The sequence below is a fragment of the Loxodonta africana genome, chromosome 1, assembly GCF_030014295.1.
Source record: "Loxodonta africana isolate mLoxAfr1 chromosome 1, mLoxAfr1.hap2, whole genome shotgun sequence".
Taxonomy (NCBI): Eukaryota; Metazoa; Chordata; class Mammalia; order Proboscidea; family Elephantidae; genus Loxodonta; species Loxodonta africana.
Genome location: NC_087342.1, coordinates 212,800,320 through 212,818,672, shown reverse-complemented (window position 1 = coordinate 212,818,672; position 18,353 = coordinate 212,800,320). Strand labels below are relative to the sequence as shown.

The 18,353-nt window shown below is 38.1% G+C and overlaps 1 protein-coding gene across 4 annotated transcripts in view; it reads right to left on the bottom strand.

Moving 5' to 3' along the window:
- The window catches only part of STX11 (syntaxin 11), a 93,471-nt gene extending 82,595 nt beyond the window's left edge, over positions 1-10,876 (bottom strand). For 3 of the 4 annotated variants that reach the window (XR_010323070.1, XR_010323074.1, XM_064291769.1), the window contains exon 1: positions 2,495-2,568. Coding sequence is in view for 1 of the 4 variants with exons in the window: in XM_023551503.2 (XP_023407271.2) it covers positions 10,452-10,515 (64 nt within the window). In the remaining 3 variants the exon portion in view is untranslated. Of the gene's footprint in view, positions 1-2,494; positions 2,569-10,451; positions 10,634-10,721 lie in introns of those variants that run through there. The other variant, XM_023551503.2, reaches the window with a different exon arrangement.
- Positions 10,877-18,353: the final 7,477 nt, after the last annotated feature.

The window sequence follows — 18,353 nt, the reverse complement described above, 5'->3', positions numbered from 1 at the left end:
AACTTGTGCTCAGCAAACCCCAGCTAGTACATCTTGTTCTAGATCTGCACTCTCCATTACTGTGAAAAAAAAAAAAAAATTATGTACAAATTAATTAATTAAACTTAAACAAAATTAAAAATTCAGTTCCTCAGTCTCATTTGATGACATTTCAAGTGCTCAATAGTCACTGAAGCTAGTGGCTACTGTGTTAGACAGCACAGAATAGAACATTTCCATCATTGCAGACAATTCTGTTGGATGGCTATTCTTAGATCCTGGTACCCACCTCTCCCTTGCCTCATAAATCATACTTGGATAAGCTTTTCCAGAAATGGCCATTTTAAAATAAGATAAACCCATTGCCATCGACTCAATTCCATCTCATTGCAACTCTATAGGATAAAGTTTTTTTTTTTTTTAAAGAAGAAATAAGCTGCCTCTAAAAAGTTTGTAGTTTCATTGGTTGAGCTACAAACATTTTAGAGGCAGTGTATTTCCTCTCTTCTTTAAAAAAAAAGGTTCACAAGAGCCAAAATATGACCTTGATTATATCCTACCTGAATTTGGAGACCACCTCATGAACAAATTTGATGCATTGAACACCAATGACTGAAGACCAGATGAGCTGTGTAATGACATTGAGGGCATTATACAAGAAGAAAGCAAAAGGTCATTAAAAAGACAGGAAAGAAAGAAAGTATCAAAATGGATGCCAGAAGAAACTCTGAAATTTGCTCTTGAATACAGAGTAGGTAAAGCAAACAGGAGAAATGACCACATAAGAGACTTGAACAGAAGATTTCAAAGGCAGCTCAAGAAGACAAAGTATTATAATGAAATGTGCAGAGACCTGGAGTAAGAAAACCAAAAGGGAAGAAAACGTTTGGCATTTCTCAAGCTGAAAGAACTGAAGAAAAAATTCAAACCTCAAGTTGCAATTTTGAAGGATTCTATGGGTAAAATATTGAATGACGTAGGAAGCATCAAAAGCAGGTTGGAGGAATATACAGAGTCACTGTACCAAAATGAATCCATCAACATTCAATCATTTCAGGAGGTAGCATATGATTAAGAACCGACAGTATTGAAGAAAGAAGTCCAAGTGGTACTGAAGGCACTGGCAAAAAAAAAGGATCCACGAATTGACAGAATACCAGTTGAGAAGTTTCAACAAACAGAAGCAGCGCTGCAAGCGCTCACTTGTCTATGCCAGGAAATTTGGAAGACAGCTACCTGGCCAACTAACTGAAACGATCCATATTTATGCCTATTCCAAACAAAGGTGAGCCAACTGAATGCAGAAATTATCGAACAGTATCATTAATACCCCCCACGTGTTTGTCAGTTTGTCGTACTGTGGGGGCATATGTGTTGCTGTGATGCTGGAAGCTATGCCACCGGTATTCAGATACCAACAGGGTCACCCATAGAGGACAGCTTTCAGCTGAGCTTCCAGACTAAGACAGACTAGGAAGAAGGAGCTGGCAGTCTACTTCTGAAAAGCATTGGCCAGGGAAAAACTTGTGAATAGCAGCGGAACATTGTCTGATATAGTGCTGGAAGATGAGCCCCCCAGGTTGGAAGGCACTCAAAAGATGAATGGGGAAGAGCTGCATCCTCAGTAGAGTCGACCTTAATGACGTGGATGGAGTAAAGCTCTCAGGACATTCATTTGCTGATGTGGCACGACTCAAAATGAGAAGAAACAGCTGCAAACATCCATTAATGATCGGAACCTGGAATGTACGAAGTACGAATCTAGGAAAACTGGAAATCATAAAAAATGAAATGGGACTCATAAACACAGATATCCTAGGCATTAGTAAGCTGAAATGGACTGGTATTGGCCATTTTGAATCAGGCAATCATATAGTCTACTATGCTGGGAATGACAACTCGAAGAGGAATGGTGTTGCGTTCATCGTCAAAAAGAATGTTTCAAGATCTATCCTGAAGTACAACACTGTCAGTGATAGGATAATATCCATACGCCTACAAGGAAGACCAGTTAATACGACTATTATTCAAATTTACTCACCAACCACTAGGGCCAAAGATGAAGAAACAGAAGATTTTTATCAGCTTCTGCAGTCTGAAATTGATCAAACATGCAATCAAGATGCATTGATAATTACTGGCACTTGGAATGCGAAAGTTGGAAACAAAGGAGAAGGATCAGCATTTGGAAAAAAGGGCCTTGGTGACAGAAACAATGCCAGAGATCGAATGATAGAATTTTGCAAGACCAACGACTTCTTCATTGCAAATACCTTCTTTCACCAACATAAACAGCGACTATACACATGGACCTCGCCAGATGGAACACACAGAAATCAAATTGACTACATCTGTGGAAAGAGACGATGGAAAAGCTCAATATCATCAGTCAGAACAAGGCCAGGGGCCGACTGTGGAACAGACCATCCATTGCTCATATGCAAGTTCAAGCTGAAACTGAAGAAAATCAGAGCAAGTCCATGAGAGCCAAAATATGACCTTGAGTATATCCCACCTGAATTCAGAGACCATCTGAAGAACAGATTTGACGCATTGAACACTAGTGACCGAAGACCAGACGAGTCGTGGAACATCAAGGACATCATCCATGAAGAAAGCAAGCGGTCACTGAAAAGACAGGAAAGAAAGAAAAGACCAAGGTGGATGTCAGAGGAGACTCTGAAACTTGCTCTTGAGCGTCAGACAGCTAAAGCAAAAGGAAGAATTCATGAAGTAAAAGGACTGAACAGAAGATTTCAAAGGGCGTCTCGAGAAGACAAAATAAAGTATTATAATGAGATGAGCAAAGAGCTGGCGATGGAAAACCAAAAGGGACGAACACGCTTGGCATTTCTCAAGCTGAAAGAACTGAAGAAAAAATTCAAGCCTCGAGTTGCAATAGTGAAGGATTCCATGGGGAAAATATTAAATGATGCAGGAAGCATCAAAAGAAGATGGAAGGAATACACAGAGTCATTATACCAAAAAGAATTAGTTGATATTCAACCATTTCAAGGGGTGGCATATGATCAGGAACTGACGGTACTGAAGGAAGAAGTCGAAGCTGCTCTGAAGGCACTGGCAAAAAACGAGGCTCCAGGAATTTGTGGAATATCAATCGAGATGTTTCAACAAACAGATGCAGCGCTGGAGGTGCTCCCTCTTCTATGCCAAGAAATATAGAAGACAGCTTCCTGGCGAACTTATTGGAAGAGATCCATATTTATGCCTATTCCCAAGAAAGGTGATCCAACCAAATGTGGAAATTAATATATATATTTTTTATCAGTAATATCACACGCAAGCAAAATTCTGCTAAAGATCATGCAAAAACAGCTGCAGCAGTATATCGATAGGGGACTACCAGAAATTCAGGCTGGTTTCAGAAGAGGATGTGGAACCAGGGATATCATTGCTGATGTCAGGTGGATCCTGGCTGAAAGCAGAGAATACCAGAAGGATGTTTACCTGTGTTTTACCGACTATGAAAAGGCATTCGACTGTGTGGATCGTAACAAACTATGGATAACACTGCAAAGAATGGGAATTCCTGAACACTTAATTGTGCTCATGAGGAACCTTTACATAGATCAAGAGGCAGTTGTTCGGACAGAACAAGGGGATACTGATTGGTTTAAAGTCAGGAAAGGTGTGCGTCAGGGTTGTATTCTTTCACCATACCTATTTAATCTGTATGCTGAACAAATAATCTGAGAAGCTGGACTATATGAAGAAGAACGGGGCATCAAGATTGGAGGAAGACTCATTAACAATCTGCATTATGCAGATGACACAACCTTGCTTGCTGAAAGTGAAGAGGACTTGAAGCGCTTACTAATGAAGATCAAAGACCACAGTCTTCAGTATGGATTGCACCTCAACATAAAGAAAACAAAAATCCTCACAACTGGACCAATGAGCAACATCATGATAAATGGAGAAAAGATTGAAGTTGTCAGGGATTTCATTTTACTTGGCTCCACAATCAACAGCAATGGAAGCAGCAGTCAAGAAATCAAAAGACACATTGCATTGGGTAAATCTGCTGCAAAGGACCTCTTCAAAGTGTTGAAGAGCAAAGATGTCACCTTGAAGACTAAGGTGCGCCTGACACAAGCCATGGTATTTTCAATCGCAACATATGCACGTGAAAGCTGAACAATGAATAAGGAAGACCGAAGAAGAGTTGACGTCTTTGAATTGTGGTGTTGGCGAAGAATATTGAATATACCATGGACTGCCAAAAGAACAAACAAATCTGACTTAGAAGAAGTACAACCAGAATGCTCCTTAGAAGTAAGGATGGTGAGACTGTGTCTTACATACTTTGGACATGTTGGCAAAAGGGATGAGTCCCTGGAGAAGGACTTCATGCTGGGCAGAGTAAAGGGTCAGCGGAAAAGGGGAAGACCCTCAACGAGGTGGATTGACACAGTGGCTGCAACAATGAGCTCAAGCATAACAACGATTTTAAGGATGGCGCAGGACCGGGCAGTGTTTCGTTCTGTTGTGCATAGGGTCGCTATGAGTCAGAACCAACTCGACAGCACCTAACAACAATAACAACAGCAATCATTAATACTACAGGCCACTAAAATTTTGCTGAAGATAATTCAAAAGCCACTGCAGCAGTATGTGGATGGGGAACTGCCAGAAATTCAAGCTGGAGTCAGAAGAGGACGTGGAACCAGGGATATCATTGCTGATGTCAGATGGATATTGGCTGAAAACAGAGAATACCAGAAAGATGTTTACTTGTGGTTTTTTTGACTATGCAAAAGCATTCAACTGTGTGGATGGTAACAAATTATGGATAATGTTGTGAAGAATGGGAATTCCAGAACACTTAATTGTGCTCATGTGGAAACTGTACATAGACCAAGAGACAGTCTTTTGAACAGAACAAGGGGATACTGCATGGTTTAAAATCAGGAAAGGTGTATGTCAGGGTTGGATCCTTCCACCATGCTTATTCAATCTGTATGCTGAGCAAAAAATCCAAGAAGCTGGACTATATGAAGAAGAATGTGGCATCAAGCTTGGTGGTAGACTCTTTAACAATCTATAACATGGATATGAAACAACCTTGCTTTCTAAAAGTGAAGAGGGCTTGAAGCACCTACCAACAAAGATCAAAGACTACAGCCTTCAGTATGGATTGCACCTCATCATAGAGAAAGCAAAAATCCTCACAACTGGACCAATAAGCAACATCATGATAAACTGAGAAGACATTGAAGTTGTCAAGAATTTCATTGTACGTGGATCCACCATCAACACCCATGGAAGCAGCAGTCAGGAGATTAAACGATGCATTGCATTGAGCAAATCTGCTGTGAAAGACCTCTTTAAAGTGTTTTAAAGTAAAAAGCAAATACGTCACTTTGAGGACTAAGGTGCACCTGACCCAAGCCATGATATTTTCAATTGCCTCACGCGCATGCAAAATCCAAACAATGAATACGGAAGACGGAAGAAGAATTGATGCCTTTGAATTATGGCGTTGGTGAAGAATATTGAATATACCATGGACTGCCAGAAGAATGAACAAGTCTATCTCGGAAGAAATACATCCAGAGTGCTCCTTAGAAGTGAGGATGGCAAGACTTAGTCTCATATACTTTGAAATATTATCAGAAGGGACAAGTCCTTCTCCAGGGACCAGTCCATGGAGAAGGACATCATGCCTGGTAAAGTAGAGGGTCATGGAAAAAAAGGAAGACACTCAATGAGTGGCTGTGACAATGGGCTTAATCATATGATTGCGAGGATGGGGCAGGACCAGGCAGTGTTTCTGTTGCACATAGTGTCTCTATGAGTCAGAACCAACTCAATGGAACCTAACACAACAACAACAACAACAAAAAGTTTGTGGCTATTTCACACATAAATGACTCCTCAGCAAGGTCTCCAATTTTCATGTTTAAATGTTGTATTTGGACAATTAATGGCCATGTGGTTCTGTTGCTCTTGATGATTACCTTTATGAACCAGACTTACATAACTATTTAGATCTTTCTCTAAACATTTCAAAACACAAATCTACTAAAAAGTAAGCTTGAAAAAGGCAGAGATTGTTTTTATTTCCACTTACTACTTTTACTCAAAGCCTAGCACAGTACCTAGCACATTGGAGACCTCCCTTAAATGTTTGTTGAATGAAGAGTGAATGAATGATCAAAGTAACTGCTGAACTGAATTTGGAGGATCTCAGCGTTCTGAGGTGGCATTATAAGAGAGGCATCCAGGCATAACAAGACTTAGAAATATGCATATACTTCCAATATAGTTAAAAAAAAATTTATTTTTATAAAACAAAGATTTTAAGTTACGTATGTTCTTTCCACCATTGCTCAAAATGTAGCTTTAAACTAAATTCCTGGAAGAATCTTGTCTACTGTGTGTGTATAAAGCTACAATTCTGTTTTATAAACATTTGCAACCAATGAATAGAGTAACAAGAAAAAATAAATTCTAGATTTTTATAGTATTAACATATATGCCAGATGTCTTTTCTTTGTTCGTCCAGATCGCTTTCCACCTCCCTCCACCCTGCTGTCTGCCCTGGGCCTGCTGATCTGAGAGAATTAGCCTAACAGACTCCTGTGCTCTGTGGCTTCCCTTGGGCTTAACCAATGAGGAACCCTAGCAGGAGAGCAGAAACAGGGGTTGAGGTCAGTGAATTTATTCTAAACTGCTCTACATGACTCTCTCTCCTTCCTGGTTCCAGGTACTTCTCCCTACTAATGATTCTCAGGATGATATTACTGTTCCTTGACACTCTGCCCACACCTTCGTAATAGAGACAGACATATAGGTAGATAGATAGACAGATACATAGATATCTGCATCGAGTTGAATCCGACTCACTGCAACTTTATGTACAAAAGAAGGAAACATTGCCCCCACGTGCATCATCCTCCCTATCGCCAGCATGTTCAAGTCCATTGTTGTGGCTACTGTGCCAAAACATCTTACCAAGAGTCTCTGTCATGGATGGAATTGTGTCACCCCAAAATATGTGTATCAATTTGGCTAGGCTATCTTAGTATTGTGTGATCGTCCGTCATTTTCTCATCTAATGTGACTTTCCTAAGTGTTGTAAATCCTATCTCTGATGTTTATGACATGGGATTATTGGCAGTTATGTCAATGAGGCAGGGCTCAATCTACAAGATTAAATTGTGTCTTAAACCAATCTCTTTTGGGATACAAAAGAGAGAAGCAAGCAGAGAGACATGGGGACCTCATACCACCAAGAAAGTAGCACTGGGAGCATAGAGCTTCCTTTGGACCTAAGGTCCCTGCACTAAGAAGCTCCCCAACCAAGGGAAGGCTGATAACAAGGACCTTTTTCCAGAGCCAACAGAGAGAGAAAGTCTTCCCCTGGAGGTGGTATGCTGAATTCAAACTTTTAGCATACTAGATTGTGAAAGAAAAAATTTCTGTTTGTTAAAACCATTCACTTGTGTTATTTCTGTTGTAGCAGCACTAGATGACTAAGACATTCTCCCTTACCTTCTCTAGTCCTCTCTTTCACCAAACATGATGTCCTTCTCCAGCAATTGATCTTTCCTGATGATGTCTCCAAAGCAAGTGAGTTGGACAATGTTCTGTTGTAACCCATAAGGTTTTTATTGGCTAATTTTTGGAAGTAGATTACCAGGCCTTTCTTTTTAGTCTGTCTTAGTCCAGAAGCTCTGCTAAAACCTATCTACCATGGTGACCCTTCTAGTGTTTGAAATACCAGTGGCATAGCTTCCAGCATCATAGCAACACATAAGCTACCACAGTACAATAAACTGACAGATAAGTGATGGCGTTTGTAAAAGCCCTCTTACAAATAAGTCTTCCTTGAGTTATCCTGGGAAGGCTGGTAGTGTAGTGGTTAAGTGCTATGGCTGCTAACCAAGTGGTTGGCAGTTCAAATCCACTAGGTGCTCCTTGGAAACTCTATGGTGCAGTTCTACTCTGTCCTATAGAGTCGCTGTGAGTCGGAATCGACTCAATGGCAGTGGGATTGGTTTTGGTTTTGAGTTATTCTAATTTGAATGTGGAAACCCTGGTGGTGTAGTGGTTAAGTGCTATGGCTGCTAACCAAGAGGTCGGCAGTTCAAATCTGCCAGGTGCTCCTTGGAAACTCTATGGCGCAGTTCTACCCTGTCCTATAGGGTTGCTATGAGTTGGAATCGACTCGAGGGCAGTGGGTGGTTAATTTGAATGTATCATCTGTTTCCTGTTGGGACCGTAACTGATATGCCATCCTTAATTAGCAGCTAGATCATAGCCCTCAAATGCCAACTTCAGAAATTCTGTACCTACAGTCCTTACAAAAATAGCCCCTGGTGATATGTATTATCATATTACTATTCAATTCACTGATCAGCTTTATGAAGAAAACATACCGTATGTGACATAATATAAATTTTTCTCCAGTACACTCAGACTAAAGAAATATCCTCAGATTCACAGGTGAATCTTTTATAGCTTCTTTATATAACACGTAATTTATAGAAATATGTAAATGAGAATTTGTAAGGTGATAGGTTTATTTTTAAGGTTTTAAATGTTTCTACATCTTAGAAGTTCTAAGTTGTTTCTAGATATGTGAGGAAGGCTGTATTTCGGTACTGCAAAAAATCCATCAGTACTCAACACACACAGCCTTACCAGAGAATACAGATTCTAACCCTTGAAGCTCAAGATTCAAACATAAAATAATCAGCCAGCTCCAGATTATTAAAAAAGGGAAATCCCATAATACTACTAAAAAAAAAACCCAGTGCCGCCGAGTCGATTCCGACTCATAGGATAATACTAATACCAATATTAAAGATAACCAATACTTGCTGTTGCAGTTACAATTGCCAAGCACTGTGCTAACATTTTCATATATAATTTCGTATAATTCTCATCACAAATTTATTAGATGTGCCCTATTCAACCCCATTTGACAAAGGGGGAAAATAAGACTTCAAGTTTCCTATCCACAGTCCCAGCACCAGTAAGTAGAAGAACCTAGATTCAAATCCTAGTGTCCAACACAAAATGCAAATCCTTAACCACTAAAAAATAAAGAATCCAAGTGCACTATCAAAGACCACAGAAGACCCAAAACTCTTTTCCTTTTAAAAAATGACTCTCCAAAGCAAATGACTTTTTTGCTTGCATTCAAAATCTAAGTAAAATTAGAAAAATTAATTTAAAAAGAAAAGGGCACAATGGGTAACTCATAGAAAAGCAAGTTCCTTTTTGTTTAGTAAGCTTATTTATTTTTCTGTGCATGGTACACAAGGAGGAGTAGAAAACAAGTAGTGGAAATGGTATTATTTTGGTATTAGTAAAATTTTATCCTTGCCTACTGTCATGGATTGAATTGTGTCCCCCCAAAATATCTGTAAACTTGGCTGGGCCATGATTCCCAGTATTGTGGGATTGTCCACCATTTTGTCATCTGATGTGATTTTCCTATGTGTTGTAAATCCTATCTCTATGATGTTAATGACATGGGATTAGCGGCAGTTATGTTAATGAGGCAGGACTCAATCTACAAGATTAGATTGTGTTTTAAGCCAATCTCTTTTGAGATATAAAAGAGAGAAGCAAGCCTAGAGACAGGGGGACCTCATACCACCAAGTTAGAAGCACCAAGAACATAGCGTTTCCCTTGGACCTGGGGTCCCTGTGCTAAGAAGCTCCTTGACCAGGGAAGATTGATGACAAGGACCTTCCCTCAGAGCCAACAGAGAGAGAAAGCCTTCCCTGGAGCTGGTGCCCTGAATTTGGACTTCTAACTCCCTAGACTGTGAGAGAATAAATTTCTCTTTGTTAAAGCCTTCCACCTGTGGTATTTTTTGTTATAGCAGCACTAGGTAAATAAGACACCTACAATTCCTAAAATGGCATTGTTGTATTTTAATTTTAACCCAAACTTCAATTAAGTGAAAACTTTCTTCTAATACATTTGCATACTTGTTGTAAGGGACTTCAGTTTAGCATGTATTGGTTGCTGTATGCATACAAACAGAACAAAACTTCCCTGTGAAAAGGAATGGGTTTAAAAAGTCTGGTAGAGAGACGGTATAACTGGTCTGCTGAATAGCGCTTAATGGAACTCAATTTTTCTGCAACAGTGATTTTGCATAACGAGTTGCAAAAGTATTTTAAGATGAGACTGTTGCTCAATACTCATTTCTGGTAAACCCTTTTTGCACCATTGCCCTGTCCTGAGGAATTGAGAAAAGTGAAACAGAAAAGCATAAACAGAGTATAACAAGTAAGCCAAGGTTTTTATACGTAATATTTTAGGCAGAAGCCTCTAGATATTAGTTTTTAATTTGAATAATTAAATTAGTTCTCAACAAGTATGATTCTTACAAAAAGACAACGTTTTTACATTCATATTTTGTTCATTTAGATGAATTTGTGTGATCCATTTAGAAACTATATAGTGCTATACCAAAAAGTCTTACTTTCGGGCTGAGACCTGGTGGTCTTCTCTTTTTCCTCTTCTTCATCCATTTGCTGCAGCTCCATGTTTTTGTTTCTCTTAGTTTTTCCTTTGGTATCCTCTTCAGACGAACTGTTTACTCTGTCACAGATGATTTATAATTTCTGTGTGTTCATAGACAACAGCCAGCATCCTTCTGCGACTCTAAAGAAAATTAAAAAGGACAATATTGGTACCACAAAAAAAAAAAAAAGTCTTTAAAACGATGAATGGGTGTTTAAGACAAACTTACAAAATTTGGTATAGTGAAAACAGGTTGAACTCTGCAGAGTGAACACACAAATTCAAAAGGCAAATTGTGTGTTTGACGATATCTGCACCATGTGATGATGATCTTGGTGAGGACTCATTGGAGAGCCTGGCAAAAGCTCCTTTCGGTCTGCAGCATCTTACCTTACTGGGGTGCCCAAGTGTCAGGAGGAATCTTTGGGCTGACACGGCCTTGCATCACTAGCTTTGGGTGTTGAAAGCAGGCAGCTCCAGCTGACTTCTTTAAACTTTATTTTCTACAGGTTGGTAATAGGCAAAAGTGAGTTATGAAAAACAGGAACTTTTGTCACGGCTCTAGTCACAAAAAAACACAGATGTCCCATGCAGATTGGAATTCATCATCGGTTACAATACAAATGTGGGTACTGGCCATAATCATTTCTAGGTCCTTATTTTATCTATGGGCCTAGCATAGCATGTTTCTATCTTAAATAATGATTGGACCTTCCTGCAAGGAAAAAAAAAATAGGAAATCCAGGATCAATGACAAACTATTACTCCTCTAATGGTATTTAAATATAATATAAACAATATTGTTGTTGTGTGCCCTTGAGTGGATATGGACTCACAGCAACCCTATAGAACAGGGTAGAACTGCCATACAGGGTTTCCTAGGCTATAATCTTTACAGAAACAAATTACCACATCTTTCTCTGGCAGAGTGGCTGGTGGGTGTGAACTGCAGACTTTTCAGTTAGCAGCCAAGGGCTTAATCACAGTGCCACCAGGGCTCCTTACTTAAACATACACATGATATATATTCTTTATGTCTACAGCCCCTTAAAAAATGCATAAATTCCAAATCAATCTGCACCATCTAAGTATAAAATTAATAATATTAAAATAAACAATGATTTAATACTGCTTTGATGAAACAAAACCACAAATGTCTATTCTAAAAATAGAAAAGTAAAATTGGGTATTTTGTATTTCACTTGTTACCATGTGAATCTCTACTTTAAATACAATAGGTATTCATTTTCTTGATCCTCATTGTTGTAATTTTTCCTTTAAACTATAAATTCCTTTTGAACTATCAATCCCTGATTTTAGTGAATCAATCAATTTAAAACTGTCCCTAAAATAAAATGCTAAAATACAAGAGTTTAATTTAATGAAACTGTCTTTATTGAATATTTATGACTGTATGCAGTGTTAATAAATTGAAATACTGAAGTGTAATCTATCTTCTATTAAACCTATAGTAGTACAGAAGAATTCTTTTTTCTTAGAAAATACACACTCAAGCATTAAGGAGTAATGGGGCATCATGTTTGCAACTGAATCTCGAAACGCTCAGAAAAAACAATGTGTGTGTGCATATGTGTGTCCATATGTGACTGTGTGTGTGTGTGTGTGGAGAGAGAGACAGAGAGACAAAGACAGAGAAAGAGAAAAACAGAAAGAGGAAGAAAAAAGCAAAACAATTAGAGAAACTGAGTAGAGAATATTCAGGAATACTCTGTAGTAATTTTTTAGCACAACTTCAAATGGCCTAATACATATGTAATTGGAAACCGCAAAGGAAGGGAGGGGTGGGAAAAATATTTAAAAAATTTTGGAAACCTGTAAAACCCACAGATCTGAAAAGTTCAATGAGCTTGAGCACAAAAAACATGAATTAAACCACTCCAAGGCATATCATAACCAAACTGCTCAAAATCAGTGATAAAGGGGAAATCTTTAAAGCAGCCAGAGGAAAATGACACATTATGTACGGAAAGAAAAAGATAAGGATGACAGAATGTTTCACACCAAAGGAATGCAAGTGAGAAGAAAAAATACTAAGGGGGGGAAAAAAAAAGAAAGGAGAACTGTCTATGTATATATATATATATATATATATACCCAATGAATACATCCTTCAAAAACAAAGATGAAATAAAGATTTTCCCAGACATACTTATGCTGAAAGAATTCATTACCAGCAGACTCACACATGCTAAAGGAAGTTCTTCAGGCAGAAGAAAAATGATACTAGATGGAAATATGGATCTACACAAAGGAAGGAAGAACACTGGAAATGGAAACTACTTAGGTAAATATACAAAATTTTTTTTTCTTATTGCTAAATATCCTTAAAAGATAATTAACTGGCCTCCCCCTTGAGAGCAGGTGCAACACAAGGATGCTTGCTATCACCATTTTTATTCAATATTATCCTGAAAGTCCTAGTCAGAGCAATAAAACAAGAAAAGAAAAAATGGATCCAAATTGGAAAGGAAGAAGTAACACTCTCTCTATTTGCAGATGACACGATTCTTTACATGGAGAATCCCAGAGATTCCACAAGAAACTACTGGATCTAATAGAAGGATTCAGCAAAGTGGCAGAGTACAAGATCAACACATAAAAATAAGTTGGGTTGCTTTACACTAACAAGGAGAACCCTGAAAAGGAAATTTTAAAAATACAGTTTACAATACCCCTCAAAAGGATAAAATACCTAAGAATAAATCTAGCCAGGGATGTAAAAGACCTATACAATGAAAACTATAAAACGCTACTGTAAGAAACTAAAAGTGACCTTCATAAATGGAAAAATATTGCATACTCATGGATTGGAAAATTTAACATTGTGAAAATGTTAATGCCACTGTCTTGGTCATCTAGTGCTGCTGTAACAGAAATACCACAAGAAGATGGCTTTAACAAAGAGAAGTTTATTCTCTCACAGCCTAGTAGGCTAGAAGTCCAAATTCAGGGTGCCAGCTCCAGGAGAAGGCTTTCCCTCTCTTTTGGGTCTGGAGGAAGGTCTTTGTGATGCATCAGCGTTCCTTTGGTCTGGGAGCATCTCAGCACAGGAACCTCAGGTCCAAAGGGCATGCTCTGCTTCCAGCAGGCTTTCTTGGTGGTATGAGGTCCCCATGTCTCTCTGCTCACTTCTCTTTTTTATATCTCAAAACAGATTGGCTTTAGACTCTATCTAATCTCATAGATCTTATCAATATAACTGGCACTAATCCACCTCATTAGCATCGTAGCAATAGGATTTACAACACATAGGGAAATCACATCAGATGACAAAATGATAGACAATCATACAATACTGGGAATCATGACCTAGCCAAGTTGACAGATATTTTGGGGGGACACAATTCAATCCATGACCACTACCCAAAGTGATCTATAGATATAATACAATCTCAATCCAAACTCCAAAAACATTCTTTAATGAAATGGAAAAATATACCAACTTTATACAGAAAGGAAAGAGACCCTATATAGCCAAAGCAATATTGAAGAAGAAGAACAAAGTAGGAGGCCTCACACTCCCTGATCTCACAACATACTATACAGCCACAATAACCAAAACAGCCTGGTACTGGTTCAATGACAGACATATAAACCAATGAAATAGAATTGAGAACCCAGGAATAAATCCATCTGTCTATGGGCAGCTGATTTTCAACGAAGAGTCAAAGTCCATTCAATGGGAAAGAAGCAGTCTCTTTAACAAATGGTGCTGGCCAAACTGGATATTTATTTGCAGAAAATTGAAACAGGATCCATACCTAATACCATACACAAAAACTAACTCAAAATAGATCAAAGACCTAAATGTTAAAGCCAAAACTATAAAGTTCCTGGAAGATAATATAGGGACAAAATTATGGGACCTAATTTTTTTCAGTAATAGATTATCAAACACAACTATAAGTACACAAGCAACATAAGACATGTTAGATAACTGGGACCTCCTAAAATTTAAATACTTATGCTCACCAAAAATTTTATCTTCTTAGGATGGATTTTGTAGAGAAGCAAAACCCATGAGGTATATATATATGTGTGTGTGTGTGTATGTGTATATATATATGTATATATGTACATGTGCAGAGAGAGATTTATCTCAAGGAAATGGCTCATGTGGTTGTAGAGGCTGGCAAGTCCCAAGTTCATGGGTCAGGCTTTAGGCTGGAGGCTTCTCCTGACTCATGTATCTACAAGGGCTGATGAGCTCAAGATTGTCAGGTCAGATGGCATGTCACTGGTTCACAGGCTATGGAGGCTGACAAACTCCAAGATCAGCAGGTAAGCTGCTAGTTCAAGTCCCAAGAACTGGAGGTCAGATGATGACAAGCCGGATATAGCATCCAGTATGAAAGCCTTGCTGTAACACCCATTTATATACTGGAGGCAGGCCACACCCCCAAGGAAACTCACTTTCAACTGATTGGCTGCTCATAGCAGATTTCATCATGGAGTTCATTACATCATTACATAATTGCCAAACTACACCATAACTGCCAAGCTACTGAGAATCATTGCCCAGGCAAATTGACATACAACCTTAACCATCACGTTTACAAAAAAGTAAAAAAAGAAGCTACAGATTGGGAAAAAAATCTTTTAGAATGATATATCCGATAAGGGTTTAGTCTCTAAAATACACAGAAAACCTTAACACTCAACAGTGAAAAGGCAAATAATCCAATTAAAAAACGGGCAAAGGACATGAACAGACACCTCACCAAAGAGGATATTCAAGTGGCCAGCAAACACATGAAAAGATAATCGCAGTAATTAGCCATCAGAGAGATGCAAGTCAAAATTACAATTAGATACGATTTCACCACTTCAAAAGTGGCACTGATCAGAAAACAACAAATGCTGGAGAGGTTGCAGAGAGATTAGAACTCTGCTTCCATGCTGTTGGGATTGTAAATTGGTTCAACCACCATGTAAAACGATATGGCACTTCCTCAAAAAGCTAGAAATAGAAATACCCTCTGATCTGGCAATCCCACTCCTAGGTATAAAAAAAACCTTAAAAAACTCATTAGAGAACTAAAACTACTGACATGAACAGATATATGCACATCCATGTTCATCGCAGCATTATTCACAATAGCAAAAAGATGGAAACAACCCAACAGCTCATCAGCAATTGAATGGATAAACTGTGGTACATACACTCAATGGAATACTATGCAGCCATAAAGAATAACGATCTGTTCTCTAAATATACTATAACACGGATAAATCTGGAGGTCATTATGTTGAGTGAGATAAGTCAATAACAAAAGGACAAATACTGCATGATCCCGTTATAAAAAGACAAGAACACATAACCCACTGCTGTCTAGTCAGTTCCAACTCATAGCAACCCTATAGGACAGAGTAAAACTGTCCCATAGAGTTTCCAAGGAACGCCTGGTGGGTTTGAACTACCGACCTTTTGGTTAGCAGCCATAGCTCTTAACCACTACGCCACCAGAATTTCCAGGTATACATATAGAAAGCAATGTTCTTTGGTGGTTACCAGGGATGGGAGGGAGAATCACTTTCTAGATAGTAGATATTTGTTAGTTTTGGTGTTGAGTAAGGCAATATCAAACAAGGATGAGTGTAGCACAACTTGACCAATGTAAGAGATGACACTAAGAAATACACAAGAATAAGAAACATTTTTGGTAAAGGCCACAACATATACAGTTGTGCAACAACAGTAATAACAACCAAACAATATGTAAGTAATTACTTAAGTAGATACGTATGCTTATTTACCTATGGGTGAGTACATACGGATATACAGGTGTGCATGTATAGGTGTTTCTGTAGGCAAATGTACATACATATTCGTGTGTGCTGCATATTCTTATATAAAAATACAGCACATGGGGGCACAGTTGTGGATACTTCCTAGACATAATCAAACACCTTGTGGAATTGGGTTACTGAGTTAGAGGGCTTAAGATGATAGTCTTTGGGGACAGCTCGGTCAGTTGACGTAACATAGCTCATAAAGATACAATTATTGGTCTCTACACGTCTGGAGCAAAAGAGCGAGAAGGAAACCAAAGACTCAAAGAAGAAACTAGTCTACAGGACTAATAGTCTGCACTAACCACAGCCTCACCTACCCTGAGACCAGAAAAACTAGATGGTGCCTGGCTACCACTATCGACCATTCCGACCAGGGACATGATAGATAGTCCCAGATAGATGGGGAAAAATGCAGGACAAAACTCAAATTCCTAAAAAAGGCCAGACTTACTGGGCTGGTAGAGACTAGAGGAGCCCCCAAGTTTATCATCCTGGGATACCATTTAAACTTGGAACTCAAACCACCCCCAGAGGTTACCTACCAGCCAAAAGACAGAGCGGCTCATAAAATAAATAATATCACCTGTGAGTACTGTGCTTCTCTAAACAATCATCTAAATGACATCCAACGGTCAAGATTTACCCTAGAACGAAGATGAGAAGGTAAGGGGGCAAGGAAGCTAGATTAATGGAAACAGAACAAACGGAATGGAAATAATAAAAATGCTGACATACTGTGAAAAGTGTAACAATGTCACTGAATAATATGTACAGAAATTATTAAATGACAACCTAATTTGCTATGTAAATTTTCTCCAGAATCACAATAAAGTATTTTTTAAAAAGATAACTGTTTATGCAATATTGACTTAAAAATCTGATGACGGAAAAATTAACAAAGAATAAATAAAGGGAATTATCTATAGAAAAAAAGATAACTGTTTAAAATAATAATGTAGTATGAGCCTTATAAAATATGTTAATATAAAATGTATAATAATAATATCACAAGGTCTAGGAGGGCAGATATGGAAGTTTACTATATGTGAAGTAGTATAATATCCTTTAAGGGTAGGCTGATAAATTGAAGAGATATACTCTAAACCCAAAAGCAACTACTAAAATAGCAAATTAAAGAGTTATAACTAACAAGCCAACATTTGAGAAAAAAAACAGGATCATAAAGATACTCAACTGAGCTAAAAGAAAGCAGAAAAAAGAAACGAAGAACAGATGGGACAAATAGAACACAGAGAGCAAGATGCTAGATTTTGACCTAACACATAAATAGTAACGTTAAATGTAAGTGTTCTAATCATGCCAATTAAAAGGCAGGGATTGTCAGATTGGTAAAAAAAAAAAAAGCAAAATGCAACTACATGCTGCCTACAAGAAATGCATTTTAAATATAAAGACACAAATATGTTAAAGGTAAAAGGGTGGAAAAAAGATACAGCATGCTAACACAAATCAAAAGAAAGCTGGAGTGGCTATATTTATGTCAAATTATATTTCAGAGCAAAAAATTTTACTAGGAAGGAAGAAGGTCATTTTGTAATAATAAGACATCAATTAATGAGGAAGAGATAACAATTTCAAAAGTTCATGCACCTAATAATAGCTTCGAAATACATGAATCAGTAAATTAATGGAATCCTGGTCCATTTAAGTAATTTTATATTTTTATATTCATTAATTATAATTTGTATTTTGTACTTTATTCTTATTTCTTAATTTTATTGTGTTTTAGGTGAAAGTTTACAGTGCGAATTAGTTTTTCTCTCAAAAATTTATATACAAATTATTTTGTGACATTGGTGCAATTCCTGCAATGTGTCAGCATGCTCCCCCTTTCCCTGTCCACCCTGAGTGCTCAGTGTCCATTCATCAAGTTTTCCTGTCCCTCCCTGCTTTCTCATCTTTGCTTTTGGGCAGGTGTTGCCCATTTGGTCTCGTATATTTGATTGAACTAAGAAGCAAGTTCCTCACATGTGTTATTGTTATTTTATAGGCCTGTGTAACCTCTGTCTGAAAGGCGGATTTT